At 48.7% G+C, this 20,493-nt stretch overlaps 1 protein-coding gene across 3 annotated transcripts in view; it reads right to left on the bottom strand.

The window, feature by feature from the left end:
• Positions 1–20,493, bottom strand: part of UNC13D (unc-13 homolog D) — a 109,390-nt gene that overhangs the window by 36,775 nt on the left and 52,122 nt on the right. For all 3 annotated transcript variants that reach the window (XM_029600484.1, XM_029600481.1, XM_029600482.1), the window contains exons 13-17: positions 20,029–20,132; positions 12,123–12,240; positions 11,724–11,848; positions 10,482–10,572; positions 6,904–6,960 (exon numbers count right to left, since the gene is read on the bottom strand). In XM_029600484.1, coding sequence (XP_029456344.1) covers positions 6,904–6,960; positions 10,482–10,572; positions 11,724–11,848; positions 12,123–12,240; positions 20,029–20,132 — 495 coding nt within the window. The remainder of the gene's footprint in view (positions 1–6,903; positions 6,961–10,481; positions 10,573–11,723; positions 11,849–12,122; positions 12,241–20,028; positions 20,133–20,493) is intronic.

Here is a 20,493-nt window from a genome sequence, read left to right as displayed (position 1 = left end):
CCCCCCCCATCGAATACATTTCATTCGGATTTCCACTCCCCATATGCATGACTTTGCATTTCTTTGCATTGAATCTCAGCTGCCATGTCTTCGACCACTCTTCCAGTTTCCTTAGATCCCGTCTCATTCTCTCCACTCCTTCCGGCGTGTCCACTCTGTTGCAGATCTTAGTGTCATCCGCAAAGAGACAAACCTTACCTTCAATCCCGTCCGCAATGTCGCTCACAAAGATATTGAACAGGACCGGTCCCAACACCGATCCTTGCGGTACACCACTTATAACCGCTCTCTCCTCAGAGAAGGTTCCATTTACCATCACACATTGTCTTCTGTCCGTCAACCAATTTGCAATCCAGGTCACCACATCGGCACTCACTCCCAAGCTTCTCGTTTTATTCACCAGTCTCCTGTGCGGAACCGTATCAAAAGCTTTGCTGAAATCCAAGTATATGATATCGAGTGCTCTTCCTTGATCCAATTCCTTGGTTACCCAGTCAAAAAAGTCAATCAGATTTGTCTGACAGGATCTTCCCCTGGTGAATCCATGTTGCCTCTGGTCCATCGATTCTCCGGACTGTAGATTGTTCACTATTCTCTCTTTCAGCAGTGACTCCATTACTTTTCCCACCACCGAAGTGAGGCTAACTGGTCTGTAGTTTCCAGCCTCCTCTCTGTTGCCACTCTTGTGAAGCGGGACCACCACCGCTCTTCTCCAATCACTCGGCACCACTCCCGTTTCTAGGGATCTATTGAACAGGTCACACAGCGGAGCCGCCAGAACATCTCTGAGCTCCCTCAATATCCTTGGATGAATACCATCAGGCCCCATGGCTTTGTCCACTTTCAGGTTCTTTAGCTCTTCCCACACATTTTCTACTGTGAAAGGATTTTCATCTATTCCACTTCCCTCCAGTTTCTTGATGTGTAGAGATGGTCCTTCTCCAGGGTCTTCTTTAGTGAACACAGAGCTGAAGTATTCGTTTAATATTTCTGCCATCTTCAACCATCTTCAACCATCACGCAATAGTGGTCTTAGAAGCCGGTTTGCCCCGATTGGGACCACTCCAAAGGACAAAAAGATGGTTCGAGACCCGAAAGTCATTGGTGATCTGAAGATACCTGAGTAGAACTCTTTTGACATCCAGTTTACGAAGATCGCCTCCAGCGGTACCTGCAATCTCCTCCGGAGAAAACGCTGGAAGCTCTACCGACTGATTGACATGGAAGGTGGAGACAACCTTCGGCAAGAAGGAGGGCACCGTCTTGAGGGAAACACCTGAATCGGAGAAGCGCAAAAAAGGTTCCCGACAGGACAATGCTTGAATCTCAGAAACCCTCTGGGCAGAGGAGATAGAAACATGAAAAAACTGCCTTGAGCGTGAGGTCCTTTACCCTAGCCCAATGGAGAGGTTCGAACGGAGCAGAACAGAGAGCCCGGAGGAACAGATTAAGACTCCACGACAGGCAAGTATTGCGAGTGGGCGGACGCAGGTGCATGACTCCCTTTAAGAACTGAACAACGTCCGGGTGGCCTGCTAAGGAATGACCCTCGACTCGTCCAAGGAGAGAGCCGAGAACGGAAACTTGCACGCGCAGGGAACTGAAGGAGAGGCCCTTGGAGAGACCCTTCTGAAGAAAAGAAAGGACCAACGAGACTGGGGCGGAGCGCACTGAGATGCCTGACTCCTCACAAATAGTCTCAAAGACCTTCCAAATGTGCACGTAGGCTAGAGAAGTCGACTGCTTCCGGGCTCGAAGCAAGGTGGAGATAACCTCCTCTTTATAGCCCTTACGCCTCAGGTGTCGCCGTTTAAAAGCCAGGCCGCTAGACAAAAGCGATCGGCCTGGTCAAAAAATACGGGCCCCTGCCGAAGAAGCCGAGGAAGGTGGCCTAGCTGAAGCGGTCCATCCATCGCCAGGTTGACGAGATCCGCGAACCATGGCCTGCAAGGCCATTCGGGTGCTAACAGCACCACTGGCCCTCGGTGGAGTTCTATTCTCCTGAGAACTTTTCCCACCAGAGGCCACGGAGGGAAAACATACAGAAGGACGTCCGCGGGCCAAGGGAGAGCCAGAGCATCCTCGCCTTCCAAGCCGTGCTCCCTCCAACAGCTGAAGAACCGATTGGCCTTGGCATTGCGCAAGGTCACCATTAGGTCCAGGTGGGGGGAACCTCACCTGCCGACAATCAGATCCATGGCAGCATCCGAGAGTTCCCACTCTCCCGGATCAAGCGATTGGCGACTGAGGAAATCGGCCTGAACATTCTCCTTGCCCACGATGTGGGAGGCCACCAGGCAATCCAGGTGTCGTTTTGCCCAAGCGAAGAGACGGCTGGCTTCTAGGGCCACCAGGCGGCTGCGGGTGCCCCCTGACAATTGATGTAAGACATGGTGGTGGAGTTGTCGGACAGCATTCTCACCGCCTTGCCGCGGATGAGGGGCAGAAACTCCTGCAGAACCAGACTCACCGCCCGGGCCTCCAACTAATTGATGTGCCAGCGAGTCTGAATCGGCGACCAGACCCCCTGTGTGGACTGGGATAGGCAGACCACACCCCAGCCCGAGAGACTGGCGTCCGTGGTTACTATCGTCCACTGTGGAGCTTGAAGGGGCATTCCCCAGAGGAGATGAGGAAGCGAAAGCCACCACTGCAAGGCAGCGACGGTAGAGGCTGAAAGAGAGAGGACTATATGAAACTGTTCCGACACCGGCTGCCAACGGGATAGCAAAGCTTTCTGTAATGGTCGCATATGAGCAAAAGCACAGGGGACTAGGTCGATGGTGGAAGCCATGGACCCTAAGACCTGCAAGTAGTCCCAGTCCGTTGGAAGGGACAGCGAGAGCAGATTCCAAATCTGGTCAATCAACTTGAGGGCCTACGCACGAGGCAAGAAGACCTTGCCCATGCGAGTGTCGAAGTGGGCTCCCAGGAACTCCAACTCCTGGGAGGGCTGAAGGCTGCTCTTGGAAAAATTCACTATCCACCCGAGGAACGCGAGGAGAGCTAATACCTGATCCACCGCCTGTTTGCAAAGAGCCTCCGACTTGGCCTGTACAAGCCAGTCATCCAGATAGGGGTGAACCAGGATGCCTTCCCGGCAAAGAGCCGCCGCCACCACCACCATGACCTTGGTGAAGGTGCGAGGTGCAGTTGCAAGGCCGAAGGGCAGCGCCCGAAACTGGAAATCCCGGTTGAGGATATGGAAGCGAAGATATGTCTCGTAATCATGATGAATCGGAATATGGAAGTACGCCTTTGTCAAATCGAGTGAGGCAAGAAACTCTCCAGGGTGAACCACCGCGATGACCACTCGCAAGGTTTCCATGCAAAAATGTGGGATCTTGAGGCCCCGGTTGACCCGTTTGAGGTCTAAAATCGGCCGAAAAGCCCCGTCCTTCTTGGGAACCACGAAGTAAATAGAATACTGGCCTGCACCGAGATCCAGAAGATTGCGAACAAGCTCGAAGGCGTAACCGTAGCGGACAATGTCGAGGACCCACTGGTCCGACGTGATTTTGACCCATTCATCGAAGAAAAAGGAGAGGCGGCCGCCTAGAAAGGGGACCGAGGAATGGATTGACTGAACTTCATTGTGTGGCAGGCTTAGGGATGGAGCGCAAAGACTGGCCCTCGCGAAAGGAGCAACGCCCACAAAAGGGCTGCGACCAAGACTGAGACCGAGAAGAATAGCCCCTGGAGGAGCCACCTCGTCCGTAGGGCGTATACCGTCTCTGTCCCTGGAAACGAGGATGGGATGGTGTAAAGGAGCATGATTGTTTCGGACGGTCCTCCGGAAGCTTATGAACCTTATTTTCCCCCAAGGAATCAATAAGCTTCTCAAGGTCCTCTCCAAAAAGCAACTTACCTTTGAAGGGCAATGTGCCTAGCCGTGCCTTGGAGGACGGATCGGCAGACCAATTGCACAACCAGAGGAGTCGTCTAGCAGACACCACCGAGGCCATCGCCTTCGCTTGGACATGGAGGAGGTCATAGTGCGCATCAGCCCCATATGCGATGACTGCTTCCAGACGTTCAGCCTGCTCCGCCTCTGCAGATGGGAGGTCTTGGATGCCGAATAATTGTTGAACCCACCTGAGACCTGCCCACAGCATGAAACTGCTGCAGATAGTTGCCCGGACCCCCAGAGCCAGGACTTCAAAAATACATTTCATATGTGCCTCGAGCTTGCAGTCCTGTCCATCCTTCAAAGCCGTCGATCCCTCCACAGGGATAGTGGTATGCTTGGTGTCCGCAGAGACTCAGGAGTCCACAGTGGGATTTTTCAACATATCTAAACATTCCTATGGGAGGGGGTAGAGCTTGTCCATAGCCCGCCCCACCCGGAGTCCCACTTCGGGAGCCTCCCATTCATGCAAGAGCAGCAACTTGTGCATAGATGAAATGGAAAAGCGCTTGCCCGAGCCCTGAGTCCCGCCAGGACCGGGTCCATATTTTTTGGCAAGGAGGCCGTAAGGGTATCCGCGAGGGTCCCCTCCAGTCCCAATTCCTGGAGGACAAAGGGGATGAGGGGCTCCAACTCCTCCCTTTGAAACATGCGGAGGACCCTGGGATCGTCCCCCTCCAGGGGCGGGAGGGTGCTCGCTGGATCAGACGTGGGATCAGGATCCGGGAGAACTGGGGCCACTGGGGGGTCAGGGAGGGGGGCCACCCTGGGGACCACCCACACCCAAAGCAACCCCGAAGGCTCCGTGGCCAGGCAAGCAGTTAACGGCGCGGGGTGCGGAATTTTCGTCAGGAGGGGGGCCACAGGGGGACCCTCCTCCTCCTCCTGCAAGCTAGCCAGGTAAGATTTATGCAGGAGGAGGACAAAATCAGAAGAAAAATGGGCCCTGGATTTCCCGGGGAGGGGGGGGGGGACACCACATCCTGGGCTCCTCTGCGGTATAGAGTCACTCCTCTGTCCTCTTCTTCACCGTGGCAGGGAACAGCGGATTTCGACCGCTTCTTCTGCGGCATGGAGCCGCCGCTCACATCATCCTCGGCAGGCCTGGAGGCCTGCTCCTCAGCGGCAGGACGCCGCATTCTCTCCACCTCCAGCATCGGGCCTGGGCGTGGCCTGCTCCGTCTCCTCCTGCTTCAGCTTCGTCTGCAGGGCCGCTGTCTAGGGTCCTGCAGACTTCCTCTTCCTGCTCCTTCTAGGGGCGGGCCCGTGTCTTTCTGCCTCACTTAAAGGGCAAGTGAGGGAGTGGTGCCTGTGATGTCATCAAGGGCGTCTTCCTTCTTCAGCCCTACAAAAGGGCTCAGCTGCCACTTCATCTTCGCCTTTGCAATGAGCAAGTCTTCCTTGAGACTTCCTGCCTTCAGCTCCTGCTTGGCCTTCCTCTTCATTGGATCCTTCGTCTTGATTCCTGGTCTCTGCTAATGTCTCCGTTGTTCCTGTCCAGATGTCTCCCTTGTTCCCGATTCTTGATGTCTCCTTCGTTCTGACTTCCAATGTCCGTCCCTGTTCCAGATGTCCAAGCCTTCGCCATGATCCATCCCAGCGTGGTCCACGACCAGCCCAGCTGGTTGGTAGGGCGCACTGCGGCACAATGGTCTGCGACCACCCTTGCTGGGGTGTGTAGGACGTTGGTGGGTCTATTTCATCGACGGAGCTGAGGACCTCTATGTTCCTGTCTTCCACCTCCTGGCTTGGAGTCTTCTGGATGTCCACTTTGTCCATCCCAACTGCCCTTCGTTGAGTGTCCGAGGAGTTCATCCTGATGTCCTGGATTTCCGCCTGGAGGCCTTCCTGTATATAGTCCTCCGATGCTCTGGACTCCGATTACGCCTAGCCCCCGGCGGGCAGTGCTCCGGTGGATAGCCTGAGGGCCGTCCTGGCCACTGCAGCCTCCTTCCCGACTGTGGGGGTTAGCGCTCTATCCGGAGTCTTCACCATCTTGAGTTTTATCCTGCCCCAGATGTTTTGGTTCCGGATCTGGCTCCTAAGTTCCCTTCCATCCTCAGTCCAACTTCTTTGGCCTGTTTCGTCAGGCCTATGAAGCTCCATCCAAGATGGAGGTTGCCTCAGGCATCACCCGGATTCCTTCTCATGCTGAGTTTTAGTCTGATCCTCAACAACGTCTGACCTTCATCTACGTCTGATCCTCGTCCACGTCTGACTTTCATCTACGTCTGATCTTCGTCCAAATTTGTCCTTCGTCCCTGATCTCTGCCTCATGCCCGGCCTGCCACCTCTGCTGCTCCCTGCAGCGAGTCCGAAAGGGCTGGGAACAGTCGGAGGACCAGTCAGAGACCACCATTGCGTTGGTGGTCTCCCGGAGGCGTGCAGGTCCGGTGGAGGTCCCCGGGCTCCCAGTTCCCAGAATTGGGCCGTCTCACCGCAAGGGCACACATCTTCTCGTCTCGCGCTGGGAGCATCCCCTTGCACTCTCTCCCATCGCAGCGCAACACTATGTACTGTCAAGGCTGCTAAAATTCAGCTGGTGGTTCCAACAGTAAGGGATGCCAAATTTCAGGATACATTTATGAGAGCTTTTTCGGTTGTTGCATCATTACTATGGAACACTCTTCTTGTACAGTTACGAGTGGAGTCTGATATTTTGAGTTTTACAAAAACCATTAAGACCACGCTGTTTAAGCAAGCCTTCATTAAGTAATAGGTGCAGTTTTAATGATCCGTATAAATTTGTAAATATTTTATGAAAGTACAGTTGTCATCCACACTGAACATTTGTTTTGGATTTTGCGAAATATAAGAACAATTTAATAAAATAAATAAATAATAAATAAAAACCTGAACAGAAAACAAATGATTTTAGCAATTAATTCTTCAAGCCTGGACCTGCAAAAGGTATGCTATTAATGTCCTTTTATTCTTTAAACCTTAATGAGTCCCTTTAAGCAAGAAGGTGCTGCATGAAATGGCCAAGGACTTACCTTCACCATAGGCTGCAGGTGCTGTCTCTTCAGGTCAAACCACTCCACCGTGCCAGACTGCAAGAGAACCAGAGAAGGAATAAAAGGACAGAAACTGCCCTGAACAAATTAGACAAATGGTCCCAGCTTTCCATAGTTATATAGCTGACCTTACTTCAGATCCAACACAAGGGGGCCGATGCAATATCGGGCACTGAGCTCAGCGCACCGGTCAGCACGCGGTTGGACGCACGTTCTGGACGCACTTGACATACGTCCAACGCAGTATCGGGATTAGCGCGTCCAAACCGCGCGTTCATACTGGTGCGTAGCTAATAGCACTCATCACATGCAAATGCCATGTTGATGAGGCTATTAGCTAGTACCCCCGATTTAAAAAAAAAAAAAGTGTGCAGCTGGTGCGCACATTTTAACATTCAAAAATTAACGCCAGCCCAGACCTGGCGTTAAGTTTTGAGGCACCCCAAGCCATACTCAGAAGAGCAAAAAAATACTTCTTCTTTGTGGTTCCTCCTACTTAATATCGTTGAGATACTAAGCAGGAAGAACCACAGAAAGCTGCAACAACAAAAAAAGAAAAACAAAAAAACTTGACAGTAGTCAGGTTAGGAAAAGGGAAGCTCAGAAAATTGAGTGTCCGTTTTCCTTACTTGCACACAGCCACTTCTCCTGGGCGCTCGATGGCATGGATGCGCTAGGGATGCACAATTTATCCATTGCGCAGCCCTTTTAGTGCACCAGCTCGTTAGACTATTAGATCGAGTGCCCAAGCTGGACGCACATTGTTTGCGCACATGATATTGCATCGGCCTCAAGATGAGCTATTATCCTCCAAGGCAGGCAAAAGAATTGGCATGATGTCATCATGCTTCCTTTCTCTGCAGTGTTTTCTAGAACCACATCATAAAACAAATACAGACTTTGCTCCTGGGAAAGAATGACGACATCTCAGCATAACTCTATGCCAGTCACTATTCCTATATTCAGGTCAATATTTTACATGTTGGAGTATAATAATTGTTCATATGTGCTACGTGCTATATATACTACCTAGACACTGTACAATCTGAAGACAGCAATCCAATGATATATAGACGAAAGAAAGTTTTGTAATTTTTTTCTGTATATCAAAATTCCATATATTGTATCTTATTTTCCCATTGGCTTCCATTAAAAAAAGATATGTTTATTTATTTATTTATTTAATTTATTTATTAGTTTTTCTATACCGACGTTCGTAGCAAACATCACATCGGTTTACAACTTTTTCTCAACTGCACAGTTCCCATATACATCCAGGGAGGTGCCTCCATAAAACGTCTGTGCAAGATAAAGTACTTCCCACAGGATATCAATGAATGCAGAACACTGCTTTCAGTTATTTCATGCTACTTTTCATGTTCATTTTTTTTTTCTTCTACCACAATTCTGTTGTAGCAAGTCTCCATTCCGTAAATTGAATTTAGGTCCCAAAAAGTAAATTCCGTGAAAGTGAAATGCCTTTCAGTCAGTTTCTATAGAATGTGTGTAACAGTATGAATATAGAGGAGATATACAGAGAGAGAACATGTACATTCATTCCGGCAAATGGAAGGGATAACTGAGAATGCACCAGTGCACAAGAGGAAAGAAGCAATAGGAATCTACAAAACAAGAGAAAAAAAAGTACTCTTTAAAGAATCAAGGAGAGAGTTAACTGGCAAAAGCCCCCAAACAGTGGGAAGCTCAAAGAGCTACTGCAGCAATCCCACGGAGATCAAGGAGAGGTGAACTTAAACCTGCGGGGTGAGAGATTGATCATTGCAGCAAGGGACAGTTGGCTACAGACCAGATGGCTCATCGCTAGCATAGGAAAAAGAAACAGTAAAACGGATAAATGCAGATTCTGTAAAACAGAACTGGAAATGATTATGCATCTTATCGCTGCATGTAACGTGCTGATGACAGAAGACAGAAAGGCACAGTTAAGTGGCATGGCTTAATCACTGGAAACTGTGTAAACACAAAACAAACCAAAACCTCGCTAAGTAATAGGACAATATCCACTGCAGGTCCTACTCATTGGAACACACTCCCATCAGAACTCAGACAAGACCCCTGCCAGATTTCATTCAAGAAAAAACTGAAAACATGGCTTTTCAGCCTAGCGTTTCCTTGATGGCCCACAATGTACTTCCCTCGACAACCTTGATTTGTTTTATATTTTATTAATTCACCCTTAAACCCTCCCCCATACTCCAACTTTCTGATCCACTGTTCCCCCCATCCTCTTTCCACTGTTCCCTTCCCCGCGTCCGCCCTCCGACTCCCCCCCCCTGTTCTCCATCTCAATCGAGACTATTATACGCTTGATTTCGTTTTAACGTTGATGTTTTTTTTGCTTACATCTTGTATAAGAAGTTTACTTTTAATACCTTGTTGCCAAAAGTTTTTAAATATTCTTCGTTCTATGTAATGTTCACAAGCTCTCTTATTTGTACTATGTTCTTCGTTCCATGTAATGCTCTTAGGCAAGTTTATTGTTTCACTGTAAACCGGTTTGATTTGCATCCAATGCAAGAAGATCGGTATATAAAAAACCATTACAAAAAAAAACCGATACTATTAACATAGACATACCGAAAAAAAAAATTGAGAGTGCAACTCTAATAGAATAGAAGAGAATGAAGACGCTGTAATCACCTGAGACATTTCCATTCCAACTGACAGGAAAATCAATGCTAGAAAACTGGATATTGTACGGAAGGAGAAAAACATAAGAATGGCATTGCTGACAGAGGTGTCAGTACCCAGCGATTATTCTGTGGGTCGTATGGAGAAAGTGCAGATCCTTAAGTACCAACAGATGCAATCAGAGACCAAGAAAATGTGGCAGAAGTAGTCCTAACTATACTGGGTGCCACTGGCCTGATTAAGAAGAATTTCCAAGTGTACCTTGATACGTTGCCTCTACTGATTGTTCCCGAGGAACTCCAGAAAGAGGCTCTCTTGCCACAATGCAAGGCCTAAGAAGGGAATTAGCAGTAAATACGAGAGATTGAGATCATACTTAACTCACTAAGGCTAATGAGTGGGGCACATTCCTGCCAAGGTATGCATACCTTCTTGTTTGAACCCTGCCTTCACCTTTCGAAGAAAACTTAAGACGTGGCTTTTCCTCCAAGCCTTCCCCTAAGTCAAAATTTCACGTCGGACTCAGCACATCGGACTCAACCCAAGGAATGGGATGTTCACTAATCTCTTAACCCGTCTCATATTATTTATACATTGTTAATTTCTGATCTGCCTACTTCCTGGCTACTATAGCCCCCAAGTTCTATGTCCCTGTTATATGTAACTTTGCTTGCTTCGGCCTTCTTGTTTGGTTACACTTGTTAATCCCAAGTTCCATGTAAATCGGCCTGATGTGAATTTTATTCATGAAGTCCGGTATAGAAATATATATTAAATAAATAAATAAATATAACAAGCCCATTTGGAGACACCGTCCCCCAGACAGAATATTAGTGTGTATTATGTATATACACGTACACATGTAACATATAGATTACTGTAGAAACTTTATCACTGGACTGTACCTGAATGGCTTCTGTCACTTTCTGCTGAAGGTCAGAGATCAGGGGGCAGAGTTCTCGGAATGCCTTTGTTTTACACATCTGGGTCAGGACTCTGCAAGGAGGAGAAGCAACTCTAAGAAAGGAGCAGCCCAGAGCTCCCCAAAGGATCCAAGAAGTGCCCCATCTATGATCTGGACATATAAAACGGTAGTCCGCATGTGCTCCCATCAATCCGACTCTGTCCCAAGCCGCAGACAATGAAAGCACGCTTCCTCCCCTCTACAGTCAACACGTCACATACTAGGAAACACCCCATACACACGCAGAGCCACAGTCCTCCTCACGTCTGAAGAACACCGAAAAACAAAGAGCTCAATTTTCAGTGCCATTAAGTTCAGACTTAACAGGCTAAGTGGCACTGTTTCAATATTTGGGCATGGCCAGCGGCTGTCACTTAGCCGGCTATTTATCCAGCTAAATCGTCAGCTAAGTGAAGGGCAGGATGGGGGCATCCCGAGGAGGTGCTACTTATTCAGCTAAGAGCCTGATTTACTAAGGCTTCTCTCCCATTCTGTGTCTATGGGGAAAAATGCTGAGTAAATGAGGCCCTCAGTTTGAATGCCTAATACTTTTATATCCCACACCCTCCAAAGTTTGGGGCGGGTGACAATTAAAAGATGCATAAAAAGAATCCCATACAGTGCCGATATTTAGCCTTCTCAGACTGCACCACTGAATAAGTTTATCCGGCTAACTTGCTCAGCAGGGTAGCAGCTGAATATTGTCCTCAAAGGCAAAACATGCCATGGCACCAAAACCTACAGGACTTTGGAATCTAGGGGTGCAGTAGTTGGTCCAGATACCCCCTCTTCCCTAAAGGAAGTGGGTGTGGATAGGACCACGCTAACATCTCAGTCACCCCTAGGCATAGGATCATCAACGGCCTCCCTCTCTCCCCCACCTGCTCTCCTTCTGTCAGTGGGAGGAAGGGAGGGGGAGAAGATTGCATTGGGGGTGGGGAAACTGAGGATCACACTAGTCAGATGGCGAAAGGCATGGCTTCCCTAAAACTTACCACAGATGCGCACGTCTGACCCATGGCACCCTATGCGGCACAGGCACCCCCCCCCCCCCTCCCAGTCACAGGCCTACTGTGCCTCATGATAAAACTGTCCCTGGGTGCAGGAGACCCCCCTGCATGGAGCCAACTCTTACTATTCTACCTCCTGCCACCTGAGGACCATCCTGCGGCAGGTCACTGACCTCAGCAGGGCCTGGAGCCGCTCTTTAGATCGGGGAACAGAGAGGGGGAAGATGATCCGGTACTTTTGCAGGACAGAGATTCCATAATCCAGCAGCGCCTCAAAAGATTCAGCCAGCTCCTGCTTCTGCAATCAAGGAAGCAAAAAAAAAAAAACCAAACAAACCACATCTCCAGATTGAAAGCACTTAGCGGCCATCCCTCTTCTCAGTCCTACTTTAACAGGTGTGATCAGGAGAACACTCTGATCCCTGGGAAAAGTTATCAGTATAATCACAGCCTCTTGCTCTTCCCCACTTTCACCTCCCATCCCATCCTGCAAAGAAATCAGGTTTTGAGAACCTCTCTCACCCATCAGTGATATCCCCCCACCACCACCAGCACCACCACCTTTCTTGTACCTGCTGAGCCTGCAGCCTATCCTGGACCCACTGGTATTCGATGCTGGTAATCTGATGCAGCAGGCAGCCGCTGTTGAACTCCAAGATCTGGTACAGCTTGCTGTATGCCAGCCACTGTCTGTATCAAAAAGAAAAAAAAAAGAGCCACACCGTGAGGGCAGCTGGCCGCACCGCTGGGGAGTATGGACGATTCGACAGGGCAGGCGCACCGTGGTGCCCGGCACTGGGCCGCGCTGCCGCTTCCAAACATGTTGTTACGTTATCCCAATATATCACAGTAACCCGGCAACGACGGCAGAAAAAAAGGACCCAGATGGCCCAACCAGTCTGCCCTGCGAGCTTCTTACGGTAGCACCTGCCGCTCCCTGCAGGACACCCCCATGTGCCCCTGAAGGGGAAGTATGTACAAGCAGTGACTCGCTGGGTGGGGCAATTTCTCATGTCCAGACACCGTTAACGTGAGAGTCTAAGCAGCGGCGGAAATGAACCCATATTATTTATTTGTTATTTATTTAGATTTTTCTATTCCGCTTTTCGGCACTTCAAAGCGCACCTCAAAGCGGATTACATTCAGGTGCTGTAGGTGTTTCCCTATCCCCACAAGGCTTACGACTGGTTCTGAAATCAGTTTTGAAATGTGGGATCAGAGCTGTGGTACAAAAGGCACAGTATTTAAGGTCATAAATAAGCACCTGGATTACTCCTCCTTTCCCACATCCCACCAGACCCAGATTACCTGCACCCTTAAACATATTCTAATTTATTATGGTATGCCATTCCACTTTATCGCATGTTCTACATCAGAGCCCCCGGTCCCCGGTGGCAGATTTTTCAAGATTCTGTGGCAAGAGCTGGCAAATTCTTTGGTGGATTTTTTTAGGTTTCTGGGGCAATTATGTGGCAAATCTGCTAAATCTTTGCATATATTTGTAATTTAAACAGGTTTTTTTTTTCACTTTTTAAAAATAAATTCCTTTTCTGATATTTCTGTGTCCAGTTGGTTTATGCGGTTCTTTATTAGAAGAAAGGGGATCTAAGTGATTGGTGCTGGAGGGAAAGGGATCAGGGGATGGGGGGGGGGGAGGAAAATCTCAAGCAGGAGGATGAGATAAGGCATGGAGGGAAGAAAGGGAGGAGAGGGAAAGGAAATGTGAGGAGGGGATGGCATAGGGACCAGGGAGGGGGTGGGGGAGGAACGGGGGATCTGGGGAGGGGGGGGGATCTAGGGTCAGGAGAGGAAAGCATGATCCACTCACGCCACTCCCCCAGACATCAATTCTCTCACTCATACCAAACACCCCCTCCATTCCTCTCAGTCACTGTCCCTCCAATCTCTTCATTCACAGAGCACAGCCCCTTCCATTCCCTCACTGACATCCGCACAGCACCTCTGAACCTCTCACTCACTGAGCACTTGCATCCCCCCGATCTCTTCCAATCCCCCCCGTACCCCTCACTCACAGTCCCTCTCTCCCACAGCCCCTCAGATCCCCTTACTCCCTCTCCCGCACCCCTCATTCACAATACCTTATCCTCTCTCACCCATCCAGTCCCCCACTCATGCGTCCTCTCCTCACAACCACTCTGATTCCTCCAATTCCCCCCTCCCCACAACCTCCTCACTCATGCTCCCTCTCCCTGCAATCCCTCACTCTTTCTGCCCCCTTCTGCCCCCTCGTAGCTTAAAAAAAAAAAAAGCCAACTAGATTTTTTTTCCTGTAGGTTGAGCTTTAAATTGCTCCCTGCAGCTTAAATAAATTCTTAAAAAAAAAAAAAAAAAAAAAGAAAGGAAAGGGACCAGGAAGAGCGCCAGAGGTTGGGGGTTTGGCGGTGTGGTAGTGTGGTAGTGGCAGGACCACGGTGATTCCACCCTCTTGTTTTTCCCACCCACGGAACCCGGAAGAGCTACTGCATGGGCCTGAGGAGGCAGAAAAATTATGAAATTGCCTTGGCCAGGCCGAGGAAGCAGCAGCAGCAGCAGCGGGCCAGAAAAATCGAGCAGCGTTGGCTCCTCATCAGGTACCTGGAAGAAGCAGTATCAGCGTAGGGGGTAGGGGGGGGCCCACGGGACCAGAAAAAAGCAGCAGTGTTGGTCCTCCCTTCCCAGAAGACAGGAACAGACGCAGTAGCCCAGCACGGCCAGAAGAAAGGGAGGGCGTTCCATCAGCAGTGCATGTCAAAGGAAGAAGCTGCTGCTGTCTGGTGCCTTGAGGAGGGCAGGCATGTGTGTGACAGTGAGGAAAAGTGTGTGAGTGTGTATGTGTTTGTGTCAGTGTGCATGAGAGCAAGTGCATAGGAGGGACTGTGCGTTTCTATGTGTGAGAGAGAGGAGAAAATGTGGGCGCACCCCTTGTCCCAACTAATCCACTACAATCTCAGGGTATCTAGAAATAAAAAATTCTCTGGATGGATAGCAGGGGATTTTTTTTTTAATTTTAAGTTTCAATCTTTTTATTGAGTTTCCATTATTAACCACATTATCAACACTGGTGTACACTTTCCAGAGTCCGCTATAATAACTAGTACAATATGAAACATGGTGTCAGAACCAACCCCCCCCTCCCCCGATGAACTCCCTGCGCGCATCAGAGGTATTTATTGTATCCCGCTTAGAAACGCTATAGTCATTTAGGATTTGGCTTCTCATCCTCGGCGGAAGGGAATGCAGGCAAGTGTCCCAGGTCAGGAGAAACGTCCTTCGTTTTTTCATCAAGTCCAGGGATTCCATATATTTTTCATTAACACACACTGCAGGTATCTGATTCCTCAAATGTGTCAGGCTGGGAGAATCTTCCCCAAGCCAGCCGCACAGAATCGTTCGCTTAGCCAACGCAAGCACTTTGCGGATCCAAAGTCGCACATATCTATGGCCCAGGCACAACCCCCCCCCCTTAACTGGTCAAAAAGAAGCACTTCTGCCATCATGGGGAGGGAAAAGCCCGTTATTTTGTGAACATAAGCCACCAGTGTCCTCCAGTAACCCTGAAATTTTGGGGCACTGCCAGAATTGGGGCCCCCAAAGTTCCAACTGCTGCCTTAAATTTCACATACTGATCAGATTGAAACCTTGCCTATTAAATACACTTGCTTTTGCGGGTAAGGGTAGCGTATCAGGAATTTATAGTGGATTTCCCGCAGAGCGATATTGGGAGTAATGGATTTCAGTCGCTCAAATTGCCCCAGCGACAAATCCATAGCTAGTTCTGCACACCATTTACTCAGTATTTTAGCATTGTCTGGATTAGTATGGAGCTTACAGAGAGAGCAGCATAAAAATACGAGATGGAATGTCGCGACGGGTCCTCAACATCAAAAACCTCAGTGAGCATCCCCCTCTGTGCTGATCCCCAGTCCCTCACAGGTAGAGATTGAATATAGTGGCGGGTCTGCAAGGAAGCAAAAAAGTCTGTACTGCTCACTCCATAGGCCTCTTGCAATGTAGCAAAGGATCGAATAGTACCATCTTCATCTAGAAATTGGGCTATCCATCGTATTCCTCTCAGGGACCACTGACTAAACACCCTTTGAGTGGAGCCTGGTGTAAACGCACGGTTGCCTAGCAAGGGGAGAAACTGAGAAATGCGCCAATCCAGCCCCAACAATCGACAGAATTGGCGCCATGCAATGCGTACGGGGGTTAGCAGGGGGCTGTGCAGGAGCTGAGTGGGTACAATTGGTGAGTGGAGAATGCAGCAAAGAAACCCAGCTCATTGGTGGCAAAAAGCCGGCACTTCCGTAAGCACAAGGTATAATACTGTGTGCCCAACAACCAGTCAGCCACATGTCGCAGATTACAAAGCAAGACTGTAGCTTTTCAAGTCCGCCAGTCCCAGGCCACCCTTGTCCCATTTACAACATAAGTCGCCCAAGTGCTATCTGCCGTTACCCCCTTTCTACAAATATTTGCGTAGCAAGATTTCTAGGGTTCGCACGTCTTTACGGTTGAAATGACAGGGGATAATTTGAAACATGTACACCCATTTGGGCAGAATCATCATCTGAAATAGATTCACCCTCCCAGCAAGGGTCAATGGGTAGTCTCGCCAACTACACAATGGCTTATCAGTTTTGGTCATAAGTCTTTGTATGTTACTGGGCTCAGCTGATGTAGGTCTCTGTGAAGGACAATCCTCAAATAGACAAAGGAGTCCTGCACCCAATGCATTGGAAACTCCCCTTCCCAGTTCTCTTTCACTATGGGATTTTTTTATCCTTATCTGTTCTTATTATTGGGTGTTATTTGATATGTCAGCTTTTTAAAAAATATTTAATCTTTTTATTAGTATGGCTTTACTATTATGATTTTATTATATTTCTTGATTTTATTGTTTGATGTTTTATGAGGAATACTGAGTTTTCTGTTTTTCCATTGTTGCAAGGTATACAGGTCTGGATTGTTGCAGTTTCCAGTTCAGCTTCTGGCTGCATGAGGTTGATATTAAAAAAACCCATTTAGAAAAGTTATCCATCTAAGTGACTAAACCGGCATATTTAAAGATTTATCCGGCTAGAATTTAGCCGGATAAGTCGGGAGCATTTTGGGGAGGAGCAGAGTTTGCCGCATAAGTTAACTGGCTAACTCCGATATTCAGAGTTAGCCGATTAACTTATGCGGCTAAATCTAGTCATGCCACTGACCTGCCTAAAGGTAGCCAGATAAACATATCCAGATAACTTTAAGATAGCCAGGTATATTCAGCGGTGTGATTGCACCACGCAATATATCCAACTAGTTAGCCAGACAAGTCTATCCGGCCAAGTTTAGCCACTCAGCAGCTGAATATTGACTCCCACATTTCTATTTATATTTTATGGTCTCTTTATTGTGTATTTAGTGAGGGTCTGTCTGAGTTCTGCATGTGTGATTGAGGTGAAATATTGTGCTAGTTTGTAATTTCTGTATAGGGATTTATAGTAGCCTGGCTTGTTCTGTTTTCCTAACAGGATGTTGCGCTCGGTGGTCCGCAGTCCCACCCCGCAAACCACCGCTCTTACCTCTGCCCCAGGAGGCCTGGAGACGCTCAACACCGGCCTTTTTCCCTGAACATGGTGACAGGCCGTGCCACGGTCCAGCAGCACGTCACGCGGCACATATGGCAAGATGCTGCAGTCCCTGGTCCTGCTCCCCTTAGGGTGCGCGTGCATCGACTGCCCCCTATTTAAAGGGCCAGCATCGAGAATCCAGCAGAGGCACCTCCAGATGACATCACAGCTTCTATTGTATATAAGGTCTTCCCGGACAACCCTCCAATGTCTCAGCAATAGGTTGACTCTGCTGGAGAAATGCTTTGCCTCTGCATTCCTGGTTCCTGCCCTTGCTTCGTGGTTCTTGATTCCACTGTGTGTCATTTCTGAGTTCCTGTGTCCTATTTCTGGATCCTTGGCATACTGTTCTTCTCTTTGTGGTCAGTCTTCCCTTCATCTGTCTTCAGTGTCTCGTCTTGCTCCTATGGTCTCTCATCCTCCTTCCTTCTCTTTGTTCCTCGTCTCATCATATTGGACCTCTGGCTTTGACCTTGGATTGGGCTTTGGACTGACTTTGGATTGGACTTCTGGCTTGACCTTGGATTGGACCTTCATGCTGCTTGACCTCTGCCTGCCTCTGACCACTGCCTGCTCACCATTGCTGATTGTACTCTGCTTGCCCTGACCACTGCCTGAACCCCGACACTGTGTGAACTCCTCCCACCTCTGACCACAGCCTGAACCTGACTATGTTTGTCTGCTGCCTGCCCCGACCATTGCTTATCCTGACTCTGCTTTTTCTTCACTGTGCTAGCCTGCAACTGTTATGATTTATATGTGGATCCAAGGTAGTCAAGGATCTTACCTTCTGGAGTGGTAGACCCAAGGGAATTCTCAGCCAGTGGAGAGCACAACCGTACTTCAGGCAGGGGCGAGTAAGGTAAGTCCAGAAACTGTCCGAAGTCAAGGCAGGCAGCAGGCAGAGCAAGTTCAGGAGCAATCCGTAGTCAGGGCAGGCAGCAGGCAGAGCAGGTCCAGGAGTAGTCCGTAGTCAAGGCAGGCGGCAAGCAGAGCAGGTCCAGAAGCAATCCAAGGTCAGAATCCGACAAGAAACCAGAAGTCACTCACAGGAGCACCAGCACAAGCAAGCCTGTAGCCGAGGCAATGCTGTGCTGGGCTCAGCCCTTTAAATACCCGAAGTTCCCGCGTAAACGTGGGGACTTCCGGGTTAAAGTCTGATGCGCCGTGGGGAGGCGGGGCTTGTGGCCGAATAGCATCGGGCCGCGCTGCTGCCGGAGGACGCAGCCGAAGAGACCCAGAACCCGGCACCCTTGCTGCCCCACGTCGCGAGGTAACAGCAACCTTCTCTACTCAACGGATCTTCACCTCCACAGGCACCCGAGGGCTCAACCTAAGGGGAACAAGACCTGGTATTTCTGAAGCTCCAGTTGGGCCTCTGCTCCAGCCAGCTCTGCCTGCCAACTGTGGGGACCTGCAGGGCTCTTCTCAGGAGGTGTATTGGTGCTTTAGGACCTGGTGTAATATTTTCAGTGCTGCCTTTTCATGGGTAGGTTATTGCTGTTTGAGTATACTATGCTGTAATTGTAATTCAATTTTCTGACAGCTTTCTAAGAGCCAAGCCCATACCCAACAAATATTGCAGTAAGCCTAATACCATATGAGTTCCAGGTGTCTTTTATGCTTTTTGGCAGGGTTTTCTGGTTGGCATCATAGCAGTGCATGTAAATGCATTTTTACCTCAGAAGACTATAGTTTAACATCATTTTTCTTGTAAAATCTTATTATAAATGCAATGCTTAGGTCACCTAATACCACTGCACCAACCCTGTCAGGATGTGACAGATGGAAGGAATGACTGCAGGGAAAACAGAGCTGAGGAGCTGGGGGGGAATGAGTTTGGAGAAGGAGAGAAGAAGGACAGTTTCCTCCACTGTGATTTCAGAAAAGGCGAAGAGGATGACAGTGACCAGGAGAAGGCTAGAAGAATGAATTGGGTGAAAGGAAGGTAGAGGCAGTCTGGTTGACAACTCAAGATTAGTTTTGTGAACCTGGTCATGGAAGTAGCCAGACATAGTCTGGACAGAGAGTGAAGTGGGGAGGGGGGGTGAAGCAAAGAGAGGGCAGGGGTTGGCTGCCAGAGAGTTTGTCAGGGGAACATAATATTCTTCATTGCCTTAAACAGCCAGGGCATTCCAGACATATCTCCAAAATAAATCATCCTAGCTGTTCATTCAACAGAGCGAACCCTTATTTTTTTTTTCTGGCTTTCTGACACTTTCCCCAAAACTTCTAATTTAGAACCAAGTGATGAACTTGTGCATGATCATTACTTTGGTGAGCGTTACATCTATGACTTCAGTCGTTTTAACCCCTTATTAAGCATTGATTCTACATTAGACACGGGGAATATAATTTTCAAAAGCCATATCCCAATGTAAATGGCTACTTATGGGATAAAAAGGCTATTTGAAAATGGCCTACCTTGTATGTGGGTGCAAGCAGGCCTGTAATTCCACAATGCATGTACTTTTTACCTGCATTATAGCGGAGGAGGCATTCCCAGGGGAGAGTTAAGTCGGAGGAGTAAAACAACGTGCAGAGTTTTAGGATTTTCAAAACTACGCACATTGTTTTCGCCAGAAAAATATCCGCCTGAAAAAATGGATACATTTCTCTGCGGGCACTTTCTCCTTCAGCAATCTCCAAAGTGAAAGTGTGCACGTACTTTCTCCATGAGAACTGGGACAAACTCCATGAGTACCAAAATGCCTGTGGATTTTGCAGCAATGAGGCAGTTTGAAAATTTCCCTTCACAATGCCCTGGAGTACATCTGGCCCTGTGTGAGCATCGGAGGCAGGGATTATGGCAGCTGTGCAGAGGGAAATGAAGGGGGTTCTGAGCCATGCAGGTGATACTCACGCCATGCCCTGATGAAAATCAGACAGGTCTTTCTGGGTGGCATGCAGGAACAGGATGGTGTTGGCGGGCTTGCTGAGCTCCCCATCCCAGGATGTGCTCCCAGTCTTATGCAGAGAGAAATAAAAACAGGCAGGCCCATTAACCCTTCTCATGCCATTAAGAAAACCTCAGAGTAGCAGATTTTAGCCTATGGCTAGCCTTACGCCTTATAAACTGAATATACCCGGATAAGTTAGAGTTAGCTGGCTATGTGGTATCCGGCTAACTTTAGACCTGCCTTATGGCACATCTAGAGCCGGCTAGCTCTGCTGCTCCCCGGAATGCCTACCTCTCACCCCAAGAACACCCCCAACTTACCCAGCTAAATTCTAGCCAGATAATTCGTTATCCAACTACATTTAAGTCGGATAAGCCTTTTAAATATGCAGCTAAGCCATTTAGATGGATAACTTTCTAATTATAGAG

This window comes from Rhinatrema bivittatum, chromosome 4 (assembly GCF_901001135.1).
Source record: "Rhinatrema bivittatum chromosome 4, aRhiBiv1.1, whole genome shotgun sequence".
Lineage (NCBI taxonomy): Eukaryota > Metazoa > Chordata > Amphibia > Gymnophiona > Rhinatrematidae > Rhinatrema > Rhinatrema bivittatum.
Note: the sequence above shows the minus strand (reverse complement) of the source record. Positions and strands in the feature narration are given on the sequence as shown.